Source organism: Mustela nigripes, chromosome 1, assembly GCF_022355385.1.
Source record: "Mustela nigripes isolate SB6536 chromosome 1, MUSNIG.SB6536, whole genome shotgun sequence".
Taxonomy (NCBI): Eukaryota; Metazoa; Chordata; class Mammalia; order Carnivora; family Mustelidae; genus Mustela; species Mustela nigripes.
The window spans coordinates 81,783,025-81,807,240 of NC_081557.1; the positions used below are offsets into that span (position 1 = coordinate 81,783,025).

The window sequence follows — 24,216 nt, forward strand, 5'->3', positions numbered from 1 at the left end:
CCCAAAAGAACAGGAGTAGGCAACTTAGAATTCTCCTTTATATAATTCAGAATCAAAAATTTCTCACTTGAGACCTAATTCTTGTAACTCTGATCCTTGACATTGAATTTTGAGGAAGACTGTAGAGAAATAGCAAAAGATGGGGATAGATATTGAGAGCACACAGGTAGTCGAGAAAATGTGTTTCAAACTGATTTAGTTGCAAAGTGTTGTTGAAGACCTACTTATCTTTGGGGATTCAAAAGTTGTTGCCTGGGAGGCTTGCAATATAAAAATACAATGTCCCTAAAATGGTTTTAACCAGAATTCAGGAAACATTTTCTGACTGAAGCTCTGGGGAGCGTTAATTTCCCTAAATCTTTTGATCTCAAACACAAATAGCTAGCAGCATGCCATTGCTCCATTTATATTCTAGTGGTTCTCACCAGTGTCTAGTAGCAGAAGCTAAGTATGGTAGCCTTTGCTACTCAATAACTCAAGGAGACTCCATTCAGTTCCGAGGATGTAATTATGTTCTTGGCACCTTTAGCCCAGTTAGAAGTCCAACAGCCCCAAAGTAAACTTCATCCAGCCCTACTTTGAATGATTTTATGAATATTATGGAAAACGTCATCTTTTTTAATGCACACAAATGTCCTTCTATATTTTGGCTTTGATTGTCATTTTGCTCTGGGCCAATATACTCTCTTCTGTTATTTTTATTGAGCTTAAGTTAATGGACAGTTGCAAAATGGGGAAGAGAGAGTAGATAGGGAATATTTGACTCTAATACTGCTGAGCTCTTGTCCTGTAGCTCAGGGGGAGAGAGGGCATCAGAGGTTCTCCAGTAAGAGGCTCTTCCTGGGGGTTAGCAAGCCTACCCTTCATGGGTGAAAATACCATCTAAGTAGCTATACTTATTAAGCCTTTAATATCAGTAGATTTAACTATATCAAATTATAGCAGAGTTTGATTATCTTAACTGTGGTTTTTATGAAGGTAGAGGGGCCATAAGAGAGATTGAAAGAATAAAAAAGAAAGAAAAGAAAGTAAAGGAAGGGCCAGTGTAGATCAGACTCCTCAGGAAATCTTTCTGTGGATCTGCTATCTCCTTTTGCGTCTTACTTTTTTTTTTTTTTTTTAAGATTTTATTTATTTATTTGAGAGACAGACAGATATAGTGAGAGAGAGCATGAGCAGGGAGGAGAGGGAGAAGCAGATTCCCCACTGAGCTGGAAGCCTGATGTGAGGCTTGATCTCAGCATCCTGGGATCATGACCTGAGCTGAAGGCAGAAACTTAATGACTGAGCCACCCAGGTGCTCCTTGTGTCTTGCTTTTTATCCCTCTTGCTCAATCCCAGGAATGTGAAGGGTCTGTTATATCAAAATAATATCTACCTTCTATTAGGCATCATGTAGACAAGGTACACATACATTTCATATTAAATTTTGCTTTAAATATAATTTTCTTACACATATTTTACTTAATTCTTCCTATAATTGAGTAAACTGAGGTTTAGATAAAAGAATGGGCCCAGGCCTTCCCTTAGTAAGTGATAGAGCCAGGATGTGAATCCATGAAGATATCTAGCTTCAAAGAATAAGATCTCAAACACTGCATAACATGCTTCCCATGTGTGTTTAAGGAAGCACTTCTGCCTTCCTTAAAGCGTACTGGGTGGATGATATGTTTTATGAATTTCACAAAATGCCTGAAAGAGTGGTACTAGTCCCCAAATGTTGCAAGAAACTGAAAATTTCTGTGTAGCCATCAATATCATTAAAACCCATGCACAATCGATTAACTGAAAAACGAGTAAAAAACAAGTGATTATTATTAAATAGGCCCATATTTTGGTTTTCCTTTGGTGTCTGTCACCCACTGGTTCTATGAGATTAGAATGTCCTGTAAAAATATCCATTTGTGGTGCTTTTACAGAGTAAGATCATTAAAAATTTCAAAAGCCGGGATTGTATAAAGATGGCCGAGATTCTGCCTACTGCTAATCAAGGGTCCTTATTTGAAAATTAGAAAAGGTAGTTGCCAAATGCTTGAAGAAATGGATGAAAATCATTGGATGTGCTGTCTAAGTAAAAGACCCTTCTCCTTCTCTCTGTATTTTTTTTGGGGGGGGGGGTTGGTTGGTTCTCTTCTGCTGTCTATCATCTATGGATGACTCCTATCCACATGTGGTTGTATGGTAAGATGTTATTCCATTTGGGCTAGAGTACAGAGATTTTCCTGTTAATATATTTCATTACTTTTTCCCTTGTCACAGAGGCAAGCACCTATCAATTCCTATGAAGATCCTCGAATGGCCTGTGGCTTCCAGTCCAATTATCACCCGCAAAGAGCTTACTACCCTTTCTGGAATGAGATGACCATTCAGGAAGTTCCCACTGGTCTGGAACACTGTGGCTCAGGTAGGAATGTGAACAAAGGCTCGGACCACGCATAGAGTTGGAGGACAGTGGAAGGGTGATGTGGGCTTCATTCTCTGTAGCAAGAACAGCTGCCACGGCTTATGCGGGGACAAGATGCTATTGTTCTTGAACAGAAAGTCCCACGACATCTCCATAATTCTGTGTTACTTTATTCTGCAGTGCAGGAAGATGAAACTGTAGGAATGAGCCCAGGAGAGGTTGCTTCAGGTCTTCATTCTATAAATAGTTCTGTGCACCATGCATTTCCTGAGGCTTACCCATTTCGGCCCGGTTGTTGACGAAGGGTCTAAAGTTCTGCAGTCGTAGAGTATGAGCCGGATAAATGGCCATTTTACAAAAGGGAATTTCTTTATCCATCTTTTTCTCCCCATTGTCCTCAACCTCTTGGCCTGAGCCCACTGGCATAGGGCTCCTTTTTCCTCTGCCCCCTCTCTTTCCCCAGCTCTCCCTCATAGACCTCCTTCCTCTCCTCCCAGCATTCCCCTCTCTCCCTACTGGCTGGTCACCGTGCTGCCCCCTGGTGAACAGGAATGACATTCCTCCAGAGAGCTCTTCCCTGTGTTCCCCTCCCCCAAAGACCTGACAGGTTGAGAGTCCTCACCCCCATCCTCTTTTGCAGAAGTCACTGTGTATCTCACAAATTCCAGGAGTCCGCTTTGACCTGTGAATAGCGTTTTTGTTCCTTTACGTTCAATGCCAAATGTAAAACTTGATTTGGGGGTTCTGAAGTGATGGATTCGGGTATTAAATTCAATTTATCACGAGGCCAGATTATATATACCCAAATACCAAACAACAACAACAAAAACCCAAAAAACAAAACAAACAAACAAAAAAAACAGCTCAAATCTGTATTTTCTCCCAGGATTAATTCCTAGCCTAAGAAATCTCATTACTCTCACATGTTGAAAGTATGTAATTCTGAGGCATGATATAGGGAGAAAGCCACTGGGAGCTCACTTAAACACAACTCTTTGTTTTGGTGTTTCTTTATTCTACATAACGATATGGTAGACTACTTTTATAATAGCAGAGACAGAAAATAAATGTTTGCTTTGTTGCCCTTGTTTTAGCTCTGACCAGAAATATAGAGGTATAAAGCAAGATGCTAAAGCATTTGGTAGGGGTTTGGGGGAGAAGGCACGGGACTCACTCTCCAGTTGTCTGGTTCTTCTCTAGGGCAGAACGAAAGCAATCTCTGTGTTCATAGTCTCTGGACTCAATAGCCATTGATATTTACGATATTCTTTGGCACCACCCCCGGATTTCAGACTTGGTATGTTACGCTTCCCTTTCTGCTCGGTTCTTCCAAGCATAAAGACAAGAAGATTTTTGCAGCTGTTTGCAGGTTAGACTTGAAGATTCTAAGGGATGAAAAAAAGTCATCCTTAACAAACTGTTCTAACAAATCTTATTTGCATAAGCAAAAGGTCAGGATGGTTGCGCCTTCATTTGTGTAATTCTTGAATCCTATCAAGGCCACCAAGCTTTCGTCTTTTATCTTCCTGCACAACCCAGGTTAAAGTTACCTTGCGGTAACACTTTGTGCTCTGGACGGTGCTTCTGTTGGCTGGAAGTTACCTTTTGTTAAGAGCTGAGGTTATTTCATGCTGGTCCATAGCCTCAAGATCAGAAGTTCCCTTCTTCATAGAGAAAAGACATGGTCCTTCTTTTTTTTTTTTTTTCCCCCTGGCTGAGGAGTACATACATTCCCAAGTGAAGATGATTTTTTATTCTCCTCCTTGTCAAGGTTCTTGAAAGCAAAGAATTTTTATTTCAGGGCCAATGACACTGTGTCTGTGATGCACACAAAGAACCTCTTGGGATGAAGCTTCTTTAAAATGTGAGGAGTCCAGTGGGATAATATAGTTTTCTTCCCACAGTCGACTTCGTTGTTGCAAGAAGAAGGAAGACAGGGTCACACAGACCAGTGGCTTTTGAGTAGGATGGAAGATGAGTGCCTGTAATAACTAGTCTTAAAATGACCTGGTTGTCGTCAACCGCAGCTCAGAAATACTAGAAAGCCTCCATGGGGAGCAGTGCCTTGGTGGCAACTGTGAGGTCTGTAGTTCCCTCTGCCCTGGCCTCCCTCTGATAGAAATATCTGGCAAGAACCCGAAGCTCCTCCAGCCCCTCCTTTGCCTTCTGAGCTGTCCAGACGAAATAGTTGCAGCGATTATTTCTGGGCTGTGGTCCAGCCCTCCTCAGTGATGGGTGTCCTTTGGAAGGAGATTTGGGGTTATAGAGAAGAGAGATGAAGACATGGACCAACCAATGATTTCTCCAGCTGCAGCACATTTCCTTGGAGATGTGTTGAGTAAGAAGAAAGAGAGAGAAAAAAAAATACGCTACTTTTTTTTTTCATCTTCTTTTATCCTATTTATAACTTCAGTTTCCTTCCCGTCCTCCGTCTCATGGCCACTCCCCACCCCCGCTCCCATCTCACGTTTTGTGCTCTCAGAAGGAATGAATGAACTTCTTTTCCAAGGACTCCACATCTGGCAGTGACTGGAATACCCGGCAGGAGGGGCCATTGAGGAACATCAGGCCCTTTCCTAATAAAGTGGCTCTTATTCACAAAGGGGCCCGAGGCTGAGGACTAGGAGGGGGGTGAGGGAGAGGGGTGGGAAGATAGGGCATGGAGCTGTGAGGAAACATGACTGTGGGAGAGCCTACCAGGTGAGCAGGAGAGAATGCTTAGTAACCAAGACAGTCGAGAATGGGTTGAACAGAACAGATGCTAAGAAGGGTGCCCAGGAAGACAGAGAAGCATGGGAATGGATAGAAAATACAGGTATGGGTGGACAGGTGAAGCAGGATGGGAAGAGAAAATGAAAGCTGAATGGGAAGGCAAGAGAAGGGGAGCCCGGAAGAAACAAGGCAAGAAGGGGAGGGGAAGATGATATGAAAGAGAGAGAGAGAGAAACAGATGAATCTGAGGACATTAACTATACGGCTAAAAAGGGAAGCCACATTTGCATGCAATTGCCCGCGCAGCTGTACATTTCTTCATGACAATCTCGTAGTCATCATTTTCTTTTATTTCTCCTCCTCCTCCTTGTCCGCCTCTTCCCCCTCCTCTTTCTCAGCCTGGAGCCACTAGCAAGAGCCAATGGGGACGGGGAGCTGATGTTCTGCATGAATGAATGGCCCTTTCTGTCTCGGCTCCTCGTCATCCCTCTGTCAGGGAGCCTTGTGAATCAATGGAGCCCCTTACACAAGACAGGGCTGAAATGTCTGTTACTGTTTATAGTCTGACTGGAGTGGAGCCCACTGACCCTCCCTCCTCCCTGTTCCCGTGTCCACTCTTCTATCCCTAACATCAGCCCCTTCTCTCAATCACTTTTCAGGTCAGTCTCTTACTCCTTGTCTCTAAGAAATCATTAACACTTCACTGCCATTAACTATTATGACGAACTCCTAACCACAGCCCTGTTGAGAAGGGACAGAATAGACAGCAGGCCATTTTGGATCAAGCCCTTGAGCTCACAGTGCTGCCCTGTGCTGGAGTCATGTAATGCCTGTTTTCCATCGGGAGCTAGAAAACTGACATCAGAGACCCACCTGAGCACCCATGCCACAAGCCCACAGTCAGTCCCCAGTTGACAGTTGTTCATATTTAATTTTCATATTATGAATGGCAATAAGGTGTATCAGAAAATAGGATGATTACTGAGCACCCTTCCAAAGTAATATACTGTCAAGGTATTTTTTGTTTCATGGGATTTGTCTTGAATCAGCCCAACTTATGGATAGGATGCTCTAACCCAAGGTTTGCTTTTGGGAAATAGTTACTCAGAGCTGGAAAGCAGTCTGTGGCTACACAAGACAGTACCCCCAACTTACCCTTACGGGAATGAACTTATGGTTTCCTTACTGTGATCCTCGATTTCAGAAGCAAGACAATACTTTATTTCTTCTTGTATAATGCAGTCTGGTACGTTCTTGGTCATTGAACACAGTAAAAACCACATCTACCCACGTTTGCAGCCTACCTTCCAATTTTCATTTTTCATGAGAGAGGAAGTATGTATAGTATACTGGTAAAGAATCCAGATTCTGGGACCAGATTGCCTGGGTTTGCACATCAACCCTTCCTAACCGGGTGACCTTAGGCAACTTAGTATCTCTGCACTCTCATTTCCTCCCATAGACTAGTGGTTCTCAAAGCATGTCAGAATCACCTGGACAACTTATTAAAACACAAGGATGTTGGGTTCTATCCCCAGGGTTTCTGACTCAGTGAGTCCAGGGGACAACTCAAGAATTTGCATTTTTCACAAGGTCTCAGGTGCTGCTGCTGCTGCTGCTGCTGCTGCTGCTGCTGGCCCAGAGACCACACTTTGAAAACCACTAAGTTAATATATGTAAAGCTTGAAACAGCGCTGTCACTTAGCAAGCACCTTATGAATGTTTGCTGTCATCACTCATTGCCCTGAAGCGCCTGAGTGTCCAGAAATGTCTGTGTATCATTGAGTCATAAAGTGCCCCGCTGATTGGTCGAACACTTTCAGTGGTCAGTTTCACGTACTGGAAATGGAGCAGATGTCTGGAGAAGGGGAAGACTCGCTCCTTGTCTCTAAGCAACTTTGTTCAAGCGTGTATGGGGGTGGGGGGAGAGTGGGGAATGCTTACAGGATAGAAGAATTATCTCCCACGTGAAATATTACACTTACTCATAAGATAATGCTTGGCAGTGTGAGTGTGTGACTTTGGATCTTGCTATTTAATATTTCTAAAGTAAATTTACTAGTAAAATGGTAGGAGGAAAGAATGTCTTTCTCAAATAAACTTTGGAAGTTCAAGTGGGGAGATGTACTGGGAACCCAAGTTTCTGGTCTCTCCTGGGGCTTTCCCACACAGCCAGGGCGGCTGGGAGAGATCAAACCAGGCCCAGTGTTTGGAAAGGGCTATTGACAACCAGGTGGGAAATTTCAGCAGGAGAAGCTGATGCCTCCAGTTTGGCTTTTAAGCATTGAAAACATTGAGATAATGCCAGGCAGACTTGTTGAATGGAGATTCACCTTTCTATGAAGTGTTTTTACTTCCAGCAGCTCTGGCCTCTCCACCGACCATCTCAAATGGCCCCGCGGTTTTAAAGGACAGTATTTCCAACTTTGTCTCCTGCACATGTCTAATCTTTCCTCATTCGGGCTACATTTTCCTTCTGTGGAGGACCTGCTTCAGTTTCTTTTTTCCTTCAAAAATAGTCCTGATCCTGTGTGTGTGTATGTGTGTGTATGTGTATATGTGTTTTGGAGATGCTGTGATGTGGGTCATTCCTCACAGGGAATATGCAAAAAAAGATACCCTGTATGACTTTGTTCTTCTGATGAGATTTCTATCACTGCCTGACCCTGTTTTCCACAAGCAAAGGATATTCCTTCTGCTCCGGACTGAGTTTGGTCCCATCTGCCAATGTTATGTTGGCATCTCCTTTCTACTCCCATCTCCTGACCTCTTGGCAGCTTTCAAGTGTGTGTGAGGTCATATGCCCATTACAAGAACTTAGTGGTCTAAATGTTTGAGTATGAGCTCAAGGGTGTTGAGTCCAAACGAAGGATTGAGGAATGGTGTGGTGGCAAAGAGCAAGAACACGCCCTGAATCTTGTCCCCTCCCCTTTAACAGGTGGGACACCTGTGCTGACTGCAAAGAGGTCTTGTGCCCATTAAATGGGGGTGTATACTTAAAAAGTCATGGCCTGTAGCAGGTGATCAATAAATGCTACCACCTTCCTTCTTTTTCCTTTCAGTACGATTTGAGTGTGAATTTAAATGAGCCAAGGAAAGTAGATGTCCTGCCCACTCTTGCCCAAGGCTGCTTTTCTGACACCTGCCGACCTTACCCTTCACGTGTCTCCTTTTACCAGTGAAGGGAGCCTGGTGAGGAACACGAAGAGAAGCTCCGCTCCCTTAGAGACCAGAGACTTGTGTCTCGCTCTGGACTTGTGCCTAGCAGCCCAGAGCAGTATGGATTGCCAAGGACTTTACAGATATGAATCATCTGTGTAGGTGCTTGCGAAGGAAGGTTCCCTAGAGGAAGAACACTTGAGTGGAGTTCCAGTTAGACTGCAAGCCTGCTGTTGGCTGGCCTCCTATGCGTTGCTTCTCAAAAATCCTAGGATGTAACCGCCTTGCTCTGAAACTCCCAGGGGGCTGGGGAGAAAAAAGTTCTCTGAACTTTTTCAAACCACAAATATTTGGTCCGAGTTGGGAAAAGGTCCTCAGGGCAGCGAGTTCTTATTTGATTCAAGCAGTTTGACCCCTCGAGCGGGGGCTGGGGACGGTGGGTGCCGTGGCCGGCCGGCTCCTCTCTGTGAATGGAAAGCTCGGGCTGGGTGAATGGTGTGGGAGCTGGAGTCCGGCCCGGAGGAGAGGGCTGCTGTGTGCGACCGCGCAGGGGTAGGGGGTTGGATGCGCAGAGACAGCCTGTTTTTCTCAGTGTCTGGCCGCGGAGAGACTCTTACTCTCTCCAGATGTTCGTTGTGTTTATAGCTGCTGAAGCAGGAGACCCAGCTCCCTCATTAATAAGTTTCTTTCTTGCACTGCAGCCAGGGGTCTGAGCCGGGAGCCTGCAGCTGGAGGAGGCTTGGTGGGGGAGGGCCGCCCGCAGGGGGAGGCGTCTTGCTCTCTCCCCCAGCCTCCGTGTCCCTAACCCCTACCCCGCCTCCCTCCTCTGCAATCCTCCCAAAATACACGAGCACACAAAAAGAAAAACACCAGCAGATTTTTTATTTCAGAGAGTAAACATTTGGGCCATGGGGGTCTGGAGGTTATGGGAAAAGAGGAAACCATAAGGCTAATCAGGCAGGCACACACTTCCCCTGCTGAAATAAAACAGAAATCATTGCTCCGCAGGGCTGGCGGGTTAACCCCGGCGCTGCCAGCGATGCTGGCGCGGGCAGAGTGAGCCAGGAGGTAGGGCGTCCGAGGACGAGGACCCGAGTGTTTAACTCCAGATCCAGGCAGGGAGGAGAGCAGAGCAGAGTGAACTCCCTGGGCCTGAATGCCCTCCATTCAGTCTCTGGTAGCACATCTGCCCCAAGCCGGGCTTTGGAGAGAGACCGTTGGAACAGAAGAGATTCTGCGCTCAGATGCAGTTTTGCAAGAGGTCAGGGGGGAGTTCTAGGTGGGTCGTCGGGGAGATGGAGAGATAGGCGAGGGAGCCCAACGCGCTCGACCCAGACCACACGTGGGGATTGTTACTGTTTAGAAAGGAGCTGGAAGGAGGGTTTGGTGGCAAGGATTCCGGTCAAGGTTACAGCCCTGCCACCTACCAGCTCTGCAACCACCGGCAAAGGCTGAGCCCTTCTGAGCCACGTTCTCTCCTTTGTAATATAGTCGTGCCTACCTCACAGAACTATGGTGGGGAACAAAGTACCGCACTGAACGTGGGAAGGGCGAACCCCAAAGCATGGCTCTCAATTTATGATTTCATGCATTGCTGTAAATTGATCAGGTTCCTCTCTCCCTCCCTCTCCCTCCTTCCTTCCTTCTTTCCTCCCTCCTTCCCTTCTTCCCTTCCTCCTTTCCTTCTTTCCCTCCCCTCCCCCCGCTCCTTGCCTGCCCCCCCTTTCTTCCCCTCCCTATTAAATGCCTTCCCTCAGCGTCGACCTTGCTGCTGCCTGTCTGGAGAGCATAAATATCGCACGGACCGAGGTCGTAGGTCAAACATGAGACCTAATTGCACTGTGAGAGAAATTACCCTTACACTGATCTATAGGGCAACCTTTGGCTCTTCCTGAGACTGCCAGGGTGAGTGGTCCATCAGCTCTCAGTCCAGACCCTGCCCCCCTCTGGCGGCCTAGTCAGGGGACCATCACCTCTTCCAGATCACGATTTAAAAAAATACCAGAGTTCTAGTCGCCTTTGCTGTTCTCTTGATTTCCCACCTGATTCCTACGTTTTTAAAATAATCAACCCTGACAACTTTCTGCCAAGTCTCAGACCGGCAGATTCTCATGAGAGCAGGGGTGCTTGACAGCGAGGAGTATCAGAAATGTGCGATCCCTCCCCAGCAGTGTGCAGTAGCTTTCCTAGGATTCTCTGAGCCGTCTGGGACACCCCCAGCCCCAAGAAGTTAAGAACTATTGGCCAGGACAGAAGGAACTTTTGTACCCCCTGCAGCATTTAAAAGTGTGGCATACATAGAGAATGTCCAAAGCCTGTTTTGTGGACCTGATTGAATTCCGTGGTAGGAGCTTCCTCCTATCAATCCCTTCTCACCACTCTGGTCAGTCCCAAGAGAGTGTATTTAAATCTAGAAGCGGACTTTATCCTATTGTGCCAGAGACACTGGGCATTGAAGTCTTGAGACTGAAGTCCAGACATGTTTCCCGCTACCCCGTCCACCTTTTTTTTTTTTTTTCGTTTTAACATCTCCTTTTATTTTGTGCTCCATGGAATGAGCTCTGCGAACATCCGTGGAGGTTATGGGCCTGTGGCCTCTCTACTGTGAGGTGGAATGTGGGAGGGGAGCACTTCAGGCCCCTCCAGAGAAACAGGGGAGAGTCACATCGTGAACTCTCCTTCTCACGGATGTGCTTCTGGTGATAGACTTTTCCACCTGCCCCTTTGTGGAGTGTATGGGGGGGTGGGGGGAGAGTGAGTGGAAGAAACATTGTCTCTGAAGGGGGCAGGAGTCCAGAGCCCACACCCCCTACCAACAATGTGTACAAAAACAATCATGGTGCCCACATACACCTCCAGATGCCACATACCTCTACCCAACTGCCTCCAACTCTGTGCAGCCTTAAGGATCTCGGGCCCCCATTTCTGATCTTTGGCCTCTTGTGGAACCACTGACTGTTCTATTGCCTGTCACAAACTGGCTTCTTCAAGTGGAGACCATTTCCAGAAGTTTCAGATCTAGGGAGTGAGATGACCCCACCTTGGGTCAGCTCCTTTGAACTGCCCAGTAGTGTCTTAGCATTTCCTTCTTTGGTCAGAACAGATGGACATTCCTCACTGACCAGGGTTTATGGCTTACGTGAGGTTGATAAGTTGAATGTTGGATTTTATAAGGAAAGGGGCTGAAACTTCTGTGGTCTTGCTCCCAGAAACTTGAAGAAAGCCTGGAATTAACAGAAAAGTGGTCGCTTCAACCATACCTGATATGTTCAGGCATTTCATCAATACTTTGTGTTTTGAAAATCTGAGTTTAGAATTCCTGAAAAACAACACTACCAACCTATCATGACGCAAAGTTTGTTTGGCTCTTGGTAGGTTTTTATTTATTTAATTTTTCCAAAATAATTCAGATCCCTCAGAATTTCCAGTTAGGTATCTGTGCCTATCTCTATTTCTGTTGCTTCTCTCTTGATTAATAAAAAAAACTTAAGAATGTAGAGTAAAAAATAGTTCATATCCCATTCTTGTTCAATTTTAAATAATCTTACTGTAGCAAGTCCAGAACAGCTAGAGAGAAAGAGTAATTGTCATTCATCAAATACTTTCTATACTAAGAATCACACATGTGTGGTGATTTTACTCTTAAAACATTCCTCTGAAGATGATATTAAGACCCATTTTACAGATGAGATGAATGAGGCTCAGTGGGGTGACCTGACCTCCCAAAGAAGTCTGGGAGGTGGAGAGAGGGTCAGTTAATCTGGGATCCTACTGCAAAGCGCAGGCTCTGACCTTGATGCAAACTTGGCCTGCCCCCAAAATGTTTTTTAGGTCTTCATTGTTGCCTCATCCCTCACGGTTCAGGTCTGCGCTAGAGGGTAAGAGAATATAAGCTTTCCTTATTGTCCTACAAACCAGAGAGACCCATGAAAATCTTAGAGCTGAATAGAGAGAAGGAGCCTGTATAGTCTTTCAGGACCTTCTCTCTTTTTTTGGGTCTGACATTGGCATGAGGGAGCTTGGTCATCTGTAGGGCCCTTTGGGGGAGCGGGTTTTCCTTTGCTGAAAGTTCCCTTAGGGTCTCTCATCTCAGCATCACACTCCCTTTGCTCCATTTCTCCTTCTCCATCAGCTAGCTTTGAGAGCAGACAGAGTCGCTGAGCAAGACTAAACCCAAGAAGTTTGTGAAAGGTTATACCCTTGAAGCTATCCACAGTGTACACAGCACGTGCTGAAGTTTACACAGACTTCTCAGACCTCTGAATAGAGAGACTAATTGTGGGGAAGCTGCTTTTCAGCACACAGGATGGGCTGTTCTCTGTGGGTTTTACTATCAAAAGGCTTTTAAAAGTGCAGTGTAGCCATTGTTGAATATTTCACAATGAATTAAATACCATTTTTCTCCCCGCAGCTGTTCCATGTGAGTGAGCGTAGAGTGCTTTTTTTTTTTTTTTCCCCTCCTGGCAGAAGACGGCTGCTGTATAAACCTAAGCACTGGGGTAATGAGATTATTTGTGTGCGAATTCTTTAGGAAAAGCATTTCTTTATTTTAAACTCAATGATGTGATTGGGGCTGCTGCTCTGGAGATGGGAGAGGGGGAGCCTCGGAAGAGAATGGAATTGAAATGTCTCTGAGCAGAATTGGGAGAAGGCAGAGGTGAGGGGTGAGGGGATGGGGCTTCTAAACCCCAGTGCATTTATCTGCAATTCCCTGGGTGGGGCGGCCTGCCTCTCTGAGCCCTATTGACTGGGCTGCGGAGGAGAAGGGAAATTCCATCTATCTATCTATCTTTCTTTCTTTCTTCCTTTCTTTCTTCTTTTCCTTTTTTTTTAAGTAAACAATTAATCGCTTTTCCATCTGCCCTTTCAACATTTCTTCCTGATCTCACAAGTTTTAATGGGATTGAAGGAACATTTGGTTTGCTCTCTCCCTGTTTTTATATCAGAGAGCACTTAAAAATTTGAGAATTACAATGAAATCTACAAGGAAAACAGCTTTTCTCTAGCACTTATGGTGGTCTCTACAATTAGGATGATATTCAACCTTACTGGTGCTGTGACATCAAGTGTTGCACCAAGTGTCCATTCCTTTTCCCTTGCTTGACTTACTTTTACTCTTCAAATTTTTCACTGCCTTTCATAGAAATCGAACTTCAGGTAAGCGATGTGTTGAACTAAGTATAAAATCAATTAAGATTCAAAACTATGCAGACTTAACCCTTCATCAAGTATCATCCGAGAGTTACCAGCTGTTCTTTAGATCCACTGAAGACTAAGGGGAAAAAATGGGGGAAAAAATGGGAAAAGAGAGGTTTAGATTAGCTATGGTGAAATTTAACTCTGAAATCCATTATTAAAGGAGTTTGTGAATTGCCTACGCCCTCAAATATCCTTCAGGATATTTCAGAAGTAGGTTAAGTCATTACTTATTATCCTTCTGCTCCTATCACATGAGACACAAATTTCAAAACCTTTTAAGGGAACTTCAAGGGAATGTTTTAGAAATCTATCAAGTGGGAAAGAGCAGGTCAGATAGGAAAAGAAAGCTATTGATTTCGAGAATAATCTTTTAGTTCTGCTTTAGCGAGTGAAGCAAAAAGGGGATTCAGCTAGGCATGTCTTATGAGAACTCAACCAACAAGATTTGGGGGCAAAGGACAGATGGTTTGAAATGGCCTTCTGCATCTTTCCCATTGTTGTCGGTCCCTTACTCTTTTCACTTCCCGTATTTCCTGATAGCTGTGGCAGGTGGGCAGGTGGGCATTCATCGTTCTCCCCTCCCTTTAACTGAAGGGGAAGACCCGCTGGAAAAGCAAGAGAGAATCTGTGAGGTTTGGGTTGCTTTAAATTGCGTAACTGTTTCCCTCTTTCTGGCTGGGAATTAGTATTTCGCCATGTGCAAATGTGAGAGGGTTCTTTTTTTGGTAATAATTGTTATAAAAATAATCCACCTCTTTAAGGAAAGTTTATAAATTAAAGAATACTTTAGGGGGAAAGGGCACTTCCATTTCATCAGCTAGTGGTTAATGTTAAAGTCTACTCCATGAATATTTTCCTGTGACTAGTTCACCTGGCTATCACACATCGTCTCAAAGTTAAACCCGAGATCATCCCTTTCTCTCTTGCCTCTGTAACACTACCTAGACCGCCAATCCTGTCTTGGAGAAAGTCAAGTGATCTACCAGTCACCAGTCTAGGAAACTAGTAGTTAGTATTGACTCTCTCCTTTCTGCCTTAACCCTAGTGTTGTTGGAGGCTCTTTTTTGTTTCCAAGTGGTGGATATCTGGCTCAATTAACTTAAACTGAAGAAGGAATTTCTTGACTCACAGAACTGAAGAGTCCAGAAGAGCCAGTCTGGGGAGCCCTAGGTTAGCGATAATCTTGTCAAACCCTTTGCTCTCTTCTTCCTGGGTCTCTTTCTTCTTCCGCCTCCTTCTCTCTCTTTAGCTCATGTCTTCCTGTCTTTCCTGGAAGGGAAGTGTGATAAGAGGTCTGGTAGGGGAAGTTGGGAGGGATCTGGTAAGGGAACATGGGGGAAAGCTTTAGGGATGCAAAAGCAGCAGATGATCACCATATCCCCATAGAGTTGGGCACAAGTCCTCTCAATCTTGTGTCCTAAATATCTCTCGAATTTATAAGGATGATGATGACCACGTTGATGATGATTATTGTCAAACTCTTAGTTTAGACCCTAGTTGTATTTCCCCAATACTTGAGTACCTGAATTGTAGATTATCTCACTGTGTTGCAATCACTGATTTTTGTTTTTGCTACTTGCCTATATGTACCTCGAGGGTAGACCTTTGTCCTGGTCCTGTTCCTAGTACCTGGCAGAGTACCTGGATTGTCACAGGCATTCAATTGATGTTATTGGATAAACAAGACAGGGCTATGAGATTCATCTGTCAGGATGATTATGATAACTTCCCAGGATTTTAAAATCAGTTAATCAGTTAAGAAGTTATTCAATTAAAACAAAACAAAACAAAACACACACCTTAAACTCTTCAGAACAAAATCCAAAGATTGTTCCAGAAGGTTCTTTGTCTTCAGTTTCTCTCTCTTTAAGCCAAGGGAATGTACCATTTATTTCCATATTCCCTGTGTTTAGCCCAGTACTTGCTATAGAGCAAAGGACGTGATAAATATTTGTATCCTGGTTGTCCAAGCATCACAGCTACTGGTGGGGTGCTTGGTACCTTGGTCCTCAACTGGGCCAGAGGTAATTCAAGGTTTTTGATTGGTTTAGGGTCTTGGTTAGAGTAGAACACTTTTATTCTGCCTGTCATCAATCAACATCAATCAACACAAGTTCCTTTTATTCTGCATGAGGCATTGGGCATACAAAGTAGGATGGCACGGTCATCCTCAAGGAGCATCAACATAAGCTGCTAAATGGGAAGCTAAGACTGACATACCCATGCTGGGCAGCCAGGTGAGCATCAGGAGAGTGGGAATTTTAAGAATATTCCCACTGCACACCAGAGTAAGGAGAGACCAAGGCAAACAGTTTCCTCTCTGGCCTCTTTGCAAATCACGTGAAAATGAAGATACTGAGTGTTTGCCTCGAGGAGCACTCATCTGTCCAAACTTGGTCAGCAGAAAGAGGATGGGGAGTTTGATTTGAAAGGGGGTTGTCTCACTTATGTTTAGAATAGCGGTCACTCTTGCTTTGCTTTATGTATCCTCATTCACTGTTATTCTTTCCTTCTTCACCCTGTGTTGATTTTCACCTCCCTGGCCCTCATCTGTCCCCTCCTGGGCCTTCCTGACTGCCTTCAGAGATGAGTTCAGACTCTGCTTGGGCCTCCCAACCTGAAGGAAATGTTCCATTCATTAGGTCTGCTGCTCCTCACTTCATTAGCATTCCTGATGTTTATAAAGCCAGGAGATATTATTTTTAGGTTCCATTTGGAGTTTCCCTGGGCAGGCTCTTCTCGGAGCCACTTAGGAAGTTTAGAAAAGAAGGTCATGGAAATGTTAGATGTTTTTCCACTGAACTTTGGTTAAGCAAATGGTCTTGAGATGATGTTCATAGACTCCACTGGGCAGGCTTTACTGAATGATAGGAAATTCTTTCTCTCCCTTTTATTTGTCTTGACTTCACCTCTGGAAAAGCAGAGGGTTTTTTGTTTTTTGTTTTTGTTTTTGTTTTTTTTTTAGACAGTGTTGAGATGAACTTTATTGAGAAATAATTCACATACTATAAATTTGACCATTTAAAGTATACAATTTAAGGGTTTTAAATATATTCACAATATTGAGAAATAATTCACATACCATAAATTTGACCATTTAAAGTGTACAATTTAAGGGTTTTTAATATATTCACAATATTGTACAAATAGCACATAATTTAATTCTAGAATGTTTCTGTTTCTCCTAAAGGAAATTCCATACCTGTTAGCAGTCACCTCCCTCATCCATCCTACTCCTATACACTAGTAACTACCAGTCTAATTTTTGTCTATAAATTTGCCCCTTTTGGCCTTCTCTTGTAAATACAGTCTTACAATATGTGGTCTTTCATGACTGGCTTCTTTGGCATTTTCAAAGGTTATCCATGTTGTACCATTTATTAATATTTCGTTCTTGTTTGTCACCAAATAATATTCCTTTATATGGTTATGTTACATTTTATTTACCCATCATTTGACAGACAATTGAACTGTATTCACTTTATGTGTGGGATATGTAATGTTGCTATGAACATTCACATAAAAGTTTTTGTGTGAAACTATGTTTTCATTCCTCGTGGCTTTATACCTAGGAGTGGAAATGCCGGGTTATAGGGTAACACTTCTGGAACTAACAGACTGTTATCCAAAGTATCAGCACCATTTTACATTCTTGCCAACAATGTACAAGGGTGACAATTTCTACACATCCTCCACCAATATCTGATAACTTTCATGGTGACCTTGAAATAGTATTTCATTCTGGTTTTGATTTGATTTTTCGTAATGACTAATGATCTTGAGCCCCTTTTCACCTGTTGATTGGCGATTTGTATTTGGGGAAATGTCTGTTTAAATCTTTGCCCATTTCTTTTCAGTTGGGTTATCTTTTTACTACTGAGTTATAAGAGTTCTTTATACAGTCTGAGTATAAGTTCCTAATCAGATATATACTTTGCAAATATTTTCTCCCTTAATATAGGTTGTCTTTTTACTTTTTTGATGTTTTGGTTTGTGGCACCAGTGTTTTTCATTATGGTAGCCTGATTTATCTATTTTTTCTTTGGTTTTTCATGCTCTTGGTGTCACAGCAGAGAAGCCATCGACTAATCCTGGTTATGAAGATTTACTCTTACATTTTCTTTTAAGAGTTTTATGACTTTAATTATTACATTTAGATCTATGATCCATTTTGGGTTAGTTTTTGTGCATAGTGTGAGGTAAGAGGTCCAATTTCTTTCTCTGGCATATGTATAGCTCATTATCCCAGCACTATTTGTAAAAAGATTTTTCTTATCCTGGGGTGCCAGGCTGGCTCAGTCAGTAGAGTATGTAGCTCTTGATCTCAGGGTCAAGAGTATGAGGCCCACATGGGAAGACCAGAGTTTACTTAAGTAAAAATTTTTCTTATCCTATTGTCTTGGTACTCTTGTAAACACATATTTTTAAATATGTAGGCCACCTATTTATTTCTTATCTATAACATAGGTATTCATTTGCATCAAGTGATTCTTCAACATTGCTCACTGTGATGAGTATTTTTCGATGGATAGTGAATTTAGCGAGTTGAGGGTGCTTGAGTTCCAATTCTGGTTTCGAATGTGATTTTTAAAAATTTTAACCTGAAAAGAAATTGTCATTTATTGTTTATTTTGAGCCAGATACTGTTTAATATTTTACATATATTATCTTATTTAAATCTTGCCAAAAAATCTGAAGAGTTCATTTTATAGGGGTGCAAGCTGAGTTTTATATAGTTGAAGTAACTTGCTAAAAGTTGCATTGTTCTTAAGTTACACACCCCAATTCTGAGCTCAGGTTAGCCTGACTCTGTAGCCTGATATTAAACTCTGTGCTGAGCTTTGCACAGGATCTATGAAATAACAGTTATGAGGAAAAGGCTGCAGAAAGCGACCACTCTATGTGCAATTAGTGAAGAATGCAAAATCTAAAAATCTAGTTATGCTAAATAGTTATCAATTTCCTCATCTCTAAAGTGGAACATAACACTTTCCCCTTACCTCTTGTATCACGATGAAACCAAAACAAACAGTATTTTATTTTTTTATTTCTATTTATTTATTTTAAAGATTTTTATTTTATTTATTTGACAGACAGAGATCACAAGTAAGCAGAAAGGCAGACAGAAAGAGAGGAAGGGAAGCAGGCTCCCTCTGAGCAGGGAGCCTGATGTGGGGCTCAATCCCAGGATCCTGGGATCATGAACTGAGCAGAAGGCAGAGGCTTTAACCCACTGAACCACCCAGGTGCCCCCAGTATTTTATTTTTAAGTTACTTCAGTGTGTTTCTTTCTATCTTTCTTGGTGTATTGTTTTTAAGTCTTAGGAATGTTAAAAGGAATCAATAAAGCAAAGGATTAATAAATAAATAAATAAATCTCCCAGAATTTCTTTAACTCCAAAAAAAAAAAAAAAAAAAATCAGCAGACTTCTCTAAGGAAAAGTTTATTAATTCATTTTGTGACTTAATTGTATAAATCCCATTTAATGCATGTTTGTTTCTCTAAGATATTGATTTTTCTCTTCTTATTTTTTTGGTCTTATTTTTGATAGATTTCAAAAAATGAAAAAGCCACTAACTGTTGTCTGGCAAATACTCTGAATCTATAGAGTTTTAGATAAATAGGACTTTTAATAAAATTAGCATATTCGATTTGGGCATCTTGAAGGAATCACCACTGTGAATCTAAGGGAAGTGGAACTCCCTCTTAGAGTAGAGGTGTCGATAAGTTATTATATCTGCGATTGAGCCCCCAAGTTCTCTTCCCTTCCCTCTTTTCTCTGTCTCTTCTTTCAGGTGCTCTCTTGGCCCTTGGTGAAGAAGGGGGTATGTGACTTTAGAAAAATGGAACATTTCCCAGAATGTATTGTTCATGCCTTTGTAATGTAGGTCCTACTTGTCTTGAAGTCACTATTGGGACATGTTATTATAAAATCCCAGTTTACATATATAAATAGAAAAAAGACAATTTAGAAATATGTGTTTTATGACCAGCTGTTGTTACTTCTAATGCTTCCCAACGTTTTCTGGCTGCAGCTGTGAGGGAGATGTGTAGCAGACATTGAATGTTCTGAGCCCAGAGCTTACTCCATGTCAGTTTCCCTTGCCTCTTAGTTCCCATGGGAAGGGAGCTGAGTTCTTCCTCCCCTCTCCCTTAATCCTGACCCTGATTTCATCTTCCTCTGGTTCATCCTTGAGCTCAACCAGATGCATCACTTGGGACCCTACTCAATCCACCTCCCAATGATGGCTCCACTTATTTCTATTCTGAGTGAAGTTGGGTGGGAATTAATGCATTGATAATTTCTTCTCCACCACACCATGCCTTCCCTCCTTTTCCCCCTCACCCTTTCTTGGTGGGAAAATAAGAACTCAGATGGTTTATGGTACATAAGTGAGGAAAGGTCTAAGAAGAAGTCAACAAAGGAAGACAAAAGACTTGGTGGCAAAAACCACACTTAAAGAATTCCAAGTGGTAGGTGAGAGAGATGTGGGACATAAGAATAATTTGCAAAAACTGAGCAAATGTGTGTCTTCAGTATTTTGCATAGCTCTTATGCATCAGAGTTGAGCAAAAACAGTGGAGAATTTCTCCATCTTGGACAGACACTGGCATGCTGAGGGCTGGGATGCACGCCTTCCTCCTAGACATATCTCTGAGGTGCTGGGACATGACGTCGATGGAAGTGCTTTGTGACCTTCCAGATCAGGCAAGGGACAGTACTGCTGTTCCTTCAATCAGAGGAAAGGAGCCATGTTTACTCACATTCAGTTGTGAGGCTTGACACATAAAGAATTTAAAATGACCCAAACCCTTGTGAAGGTAGCAACATGGGTGGTGCCTGATGGCTCTCCTAAGGGATCCCATTTGCAGAGTTATGTGGCCAGCTTACTCTGATGTCACTGCTTAATTAACCTGCCAACTGGAATGTATTGACATGAACTATCAACATGGCTGCAATATACCATCAATTCCAAACTCTTCCTCCTCCTAAAGAGAAGGTTCTTTTGTGTCTTGCTTTTTCTATTTTATGGCTTTTAATATTGCTGAAAACCTCAGTTGGATTTAGAAAGCAGTTATATCTCTCCCACATAAAATATGCTATTGTCTAGGACCTTAAAAATATTGTGTTTACCCAGTGTACTTAATTCTTGTACTCAGTATCTCCATGACAGTACTCACATTTACAAAACCTAGTTCTTATCTTTTGTTCCTACTCTTTGCTTAAAATGCATTGATTATATGCATCTGATATTTCTCTTTGATTAATGTGGTGGCATTCACACTTATATTTATTTCCAATCATTCTTCCCTTGCTACCATGTTTTCTATTTATCTTTGCTTTAATAGTTTATTTCTGCCATGTAGTTTATTTGATCTGGCCTTGATAAATTAACAGGTGTGATTTTTACATGCTCAACGCTCAATGGCTGCTTTGTATTCATACCAAACTGTATCTTGAGGCGTCAGATCTATATCGAAATGTAGATCTATTTATCTTAATTTATTATCCTATTTTTACATATCTTAGAGGTCTAGGATGGGTCTTCCTTAAGGCAAGATCTGAGAATGGAGGCACATTGTAGTAAAGTCAAGTAATAAAGAGCTTGGCTCCATAGCTCAGGGGTTAGAACACTGGTCTTGTAATAAAGAGCTTATTGCCAGCCAGAATCTAATTTTACAGCTTTCAATCCATTATGATCATTATAAAGTGGGCATTCCACTTTAGCAAGTAGGAAGTTGGCCAGAACAAAGTCACTGCCAAGTGAATGACAGTGTTTTCTCCCTCAGTTTCAGGTTTGAGGTTATAACTCTTTTGCTGAAATGGTTATCTCTTGCTGCTGGAGGACCATGGAATCTTCCTCTGTGTCTGTCTTTATGCCTTGATTTCTCTCTCTATGGAAGGTGCCCTCAAATGTTGGAAAAAAATTTTTTTTAGAAGTTGGGATTGTGATGGAAAAATAACAAAGAAAGAACCAACCCAAATTTATCATGCTTAGATGTGACTTTATAGACAAATCATCAGACAATGAGTTTTGTGAGGTTTTATGTTTGTTTGTTTATATATTTATTTTTTTAAAAAAATTTTAAGTAAGCTTTATACCCAACGTGGGACTCGAATCCACAACCCCAAGATCAAGAGTCAAACTATCCAACTGACTGAGCCAGCCAGGCCCCCAAGGCTTTATGTTTTAAAGATAGTAATCTTTTCGTGACTTTGGCTATTTATAAATGTTTGGGGATTTGGCAGAGTTCAAAATCTCTTGCCACATGTTTTAATTCTTTCTTTCTTTTTCTCTCTGTTCCTTCCTTCCTTCCTTCCTTCCTCCCTTCCTTCCTTCCTTCCTTCCCCGACCCCTTCCATTCATCTGTCCTTTTGCTAATTTGGAGTTCTATGAGTATTTCTTGGGAAACTTAAATGTATATGGGCTAACTTTGTTATTTAGTTACCCATTCATCAGTATCAGACATTCAAGAAGATTGGTGAATCTTTTTAAAAACACTTGGAAAGGAAGATTTATATGGTCCAGTGACTCAATGAGCTAGAGATCTCAAAGACTAGAGTTTGTTTGAAAAGTTAAGCTCTAGAACTATTAAGCAGATTTAGAAAATGGCTGGCCTGCTCTCTTTCCATTCTATTATTAAAAAAAAAAAATGTATCCGAGAAGTATGTGCATCAGTATGCATGTGTATGAGATCTGACAATTTCTTTTTTTTTTTTACGACTTTATTCATTTGAGAGAAGTGTGTGCATGATTGCAGGGGAGGGGCAGAGAGAGAGGGAAAGATTGACTCTCAAGCACACTGTGCACAGAGCATGCAGCCCAATGTGGGACTCGAACTCACCACCCTGAGATCTTGACCTGGCCCGAAACTGTGAGGGAGATGCTCAAATGACTGAGCCATCCAGGCGCCCCCAGATCGGACAATTTCAGAGGGATGGAGAACCACATCCTGAGATAACAGTACCTTTTCCAAGCACCCAGGGCCATGTGGAGTGAAGCTGGGAGCAGGCCTGAGGCTACCACATCTGATCACATTTCATATCAGATGCTAGTTTTATTCACGCATCTATTTATTCATTATTTCTTTCATTCATTTTTTTTTTCAGTTATTTGTTCTTTTAACATTTATTAAGCATTTACTATGTCACCAAGTCCAAGTCACTGTATCTTAAGCTGGAAATTACCACTTGAATTGAATATGGTTCCTGCCCTTGAAGGGCTGAGGTGTGTGATCAGTAGTAGTGTTGGAAATGCTCAGTCAAGGAAGCCTGTAGGTCCTGCCTGGGAGGCAGTTTGTTCTGAGAGAGCAGAGGTGGAAGTGCCGGATTTTATCCAGGAAGGCCCAGGAGACCTTCATGGTGTGGGGATGGAGGGGGGAGTGAGCGAGTGGAAAGAGTGGGTAGGGGGGTGGGAGAGTTGCGTTTGCTGCTTTGTCCTGACAGATGAGTGGGGCAGGGGGACGAGGGCTTCCTGGAGAGGGCAAGGCCCGTAGAAGTGCACAGAAGGATGAGGCACTGGGGTGTGTTCCAGGGATCTGCACAAGGAGGGTCCCCTGGAGTGCAGAATGTCCCTCTTCCAGAGAGAAGGTGAAGCATGGCTGGAAGGCAGGAAGGCGGGCAGGGGCCAGTTTTGGTCTTTTCGGCTGTGGTTGGGTTTTATCTGCTTAGCAGGCTTTGAAGGAATTCATTATTCATTATTATTAAGATCAAAATTCATTATTTCTACTTCATGTTTACAACATTTGGGTTGAACTCTTGTCTCCACTTTCCTATAGCGTACCTTTCCAAGCGCTCCTGCGTCATTGGTCATCCCCATCTGAGGACTTGGGTGATGGGGACGGGGCTGTGGCCCCTGTGGTTGGCATGACGGTGACTTCCCCAGGTTCTTCAACTTCTGTTGCAAGTCCTTCATACATTCTACACTCCGGGGCTAGTGACCGTGCCTTCAGGCTGATGTGGGTGCATTCCCGCCAAAGCTTTCTGGGACAGAAATTTCTCCCTCCCATGTTGCTTATTATTATTTTTTAAAATAATGCTAAATAATAGTAACAGATAATAATAATAGAAGGTCATAATAAATTGTATCTATTCTTTGAAGGTGGAGGTGACTAAAGTCTAAGCTAATGGAAGAATACGGAGCATGAGCAAACTCAACGATATTGATAAGATGGCTTTTCAAAGGGGGAGCTAATGCTGGCCTGTCTATATCTCTAGGCGCCTCGCAGAGAGGTCTTGGACAGAGGAAAGCTAATCAGGAGACCTGCATGGGGAGAGAGGCGTGTTATTTAATTAGCTTTACAATGGGCTGACTTGAAGGCACGTGGTGGCTTTAATAGAGGGAGATAGATGTCCTTTTTTACAGGGCTAATTGTTGGGGAAAAGCAAGGTCTTTGTTCAGACCCAGCATGAGGGCTCTGATCTCTTTGAGCCTAGGGCTGCCCCTGCTTATAATTTTAGACCGAGCTATTCAAGGCTGCTCTGTAGAGAAAAGAAGAACAAGAACTGTATTGTGTATGCAGGATCAGTGCCCAAACCTCCCCAAAGTCACTAGGAAAAAAAAAAGAACGAGAGGACCCAGCCATGTGCATTTTGGAGTATTTCCCCATCATTTGTTTGCCACGGTTGTTGGAAAGGGCAAAGCTACACTTTAATCAACTTGGAGTGGGGGGGGTGGCTTAACCAAACACCCCCAGAAAACCAGTTAAGTCCACTTTCCCCAATGATGTGGCATTAATC

The 24,216-nt window shown here is 42.7% G+C and overlaps 1 protein-coding gene across 2 annotated transcripts in view; it reads left to right on the plus strand.

The window, feature by feature from the left end:
• The window catches only part of ETS1 (ETS proto-oncogene 1, transcription factor), a 129,355-nt gene that overhangs the window by 27,558 nt on the left and 77,581 nt on the right, over positions 1–24,216 (plus strand). For both annotated transcript variants that reach the window (XM_059413978.1, XM_059413984.1), the window contains exon 3: positions 2,260–2,404. In XM_059413978.1, the coding sequence (XP_059269961.1) occupies positions 2,260–2,404 (145 nt within the window). The remainder of the gene's footprint in view (positions 1–2,259; positions 2,405–24,216) is intronic.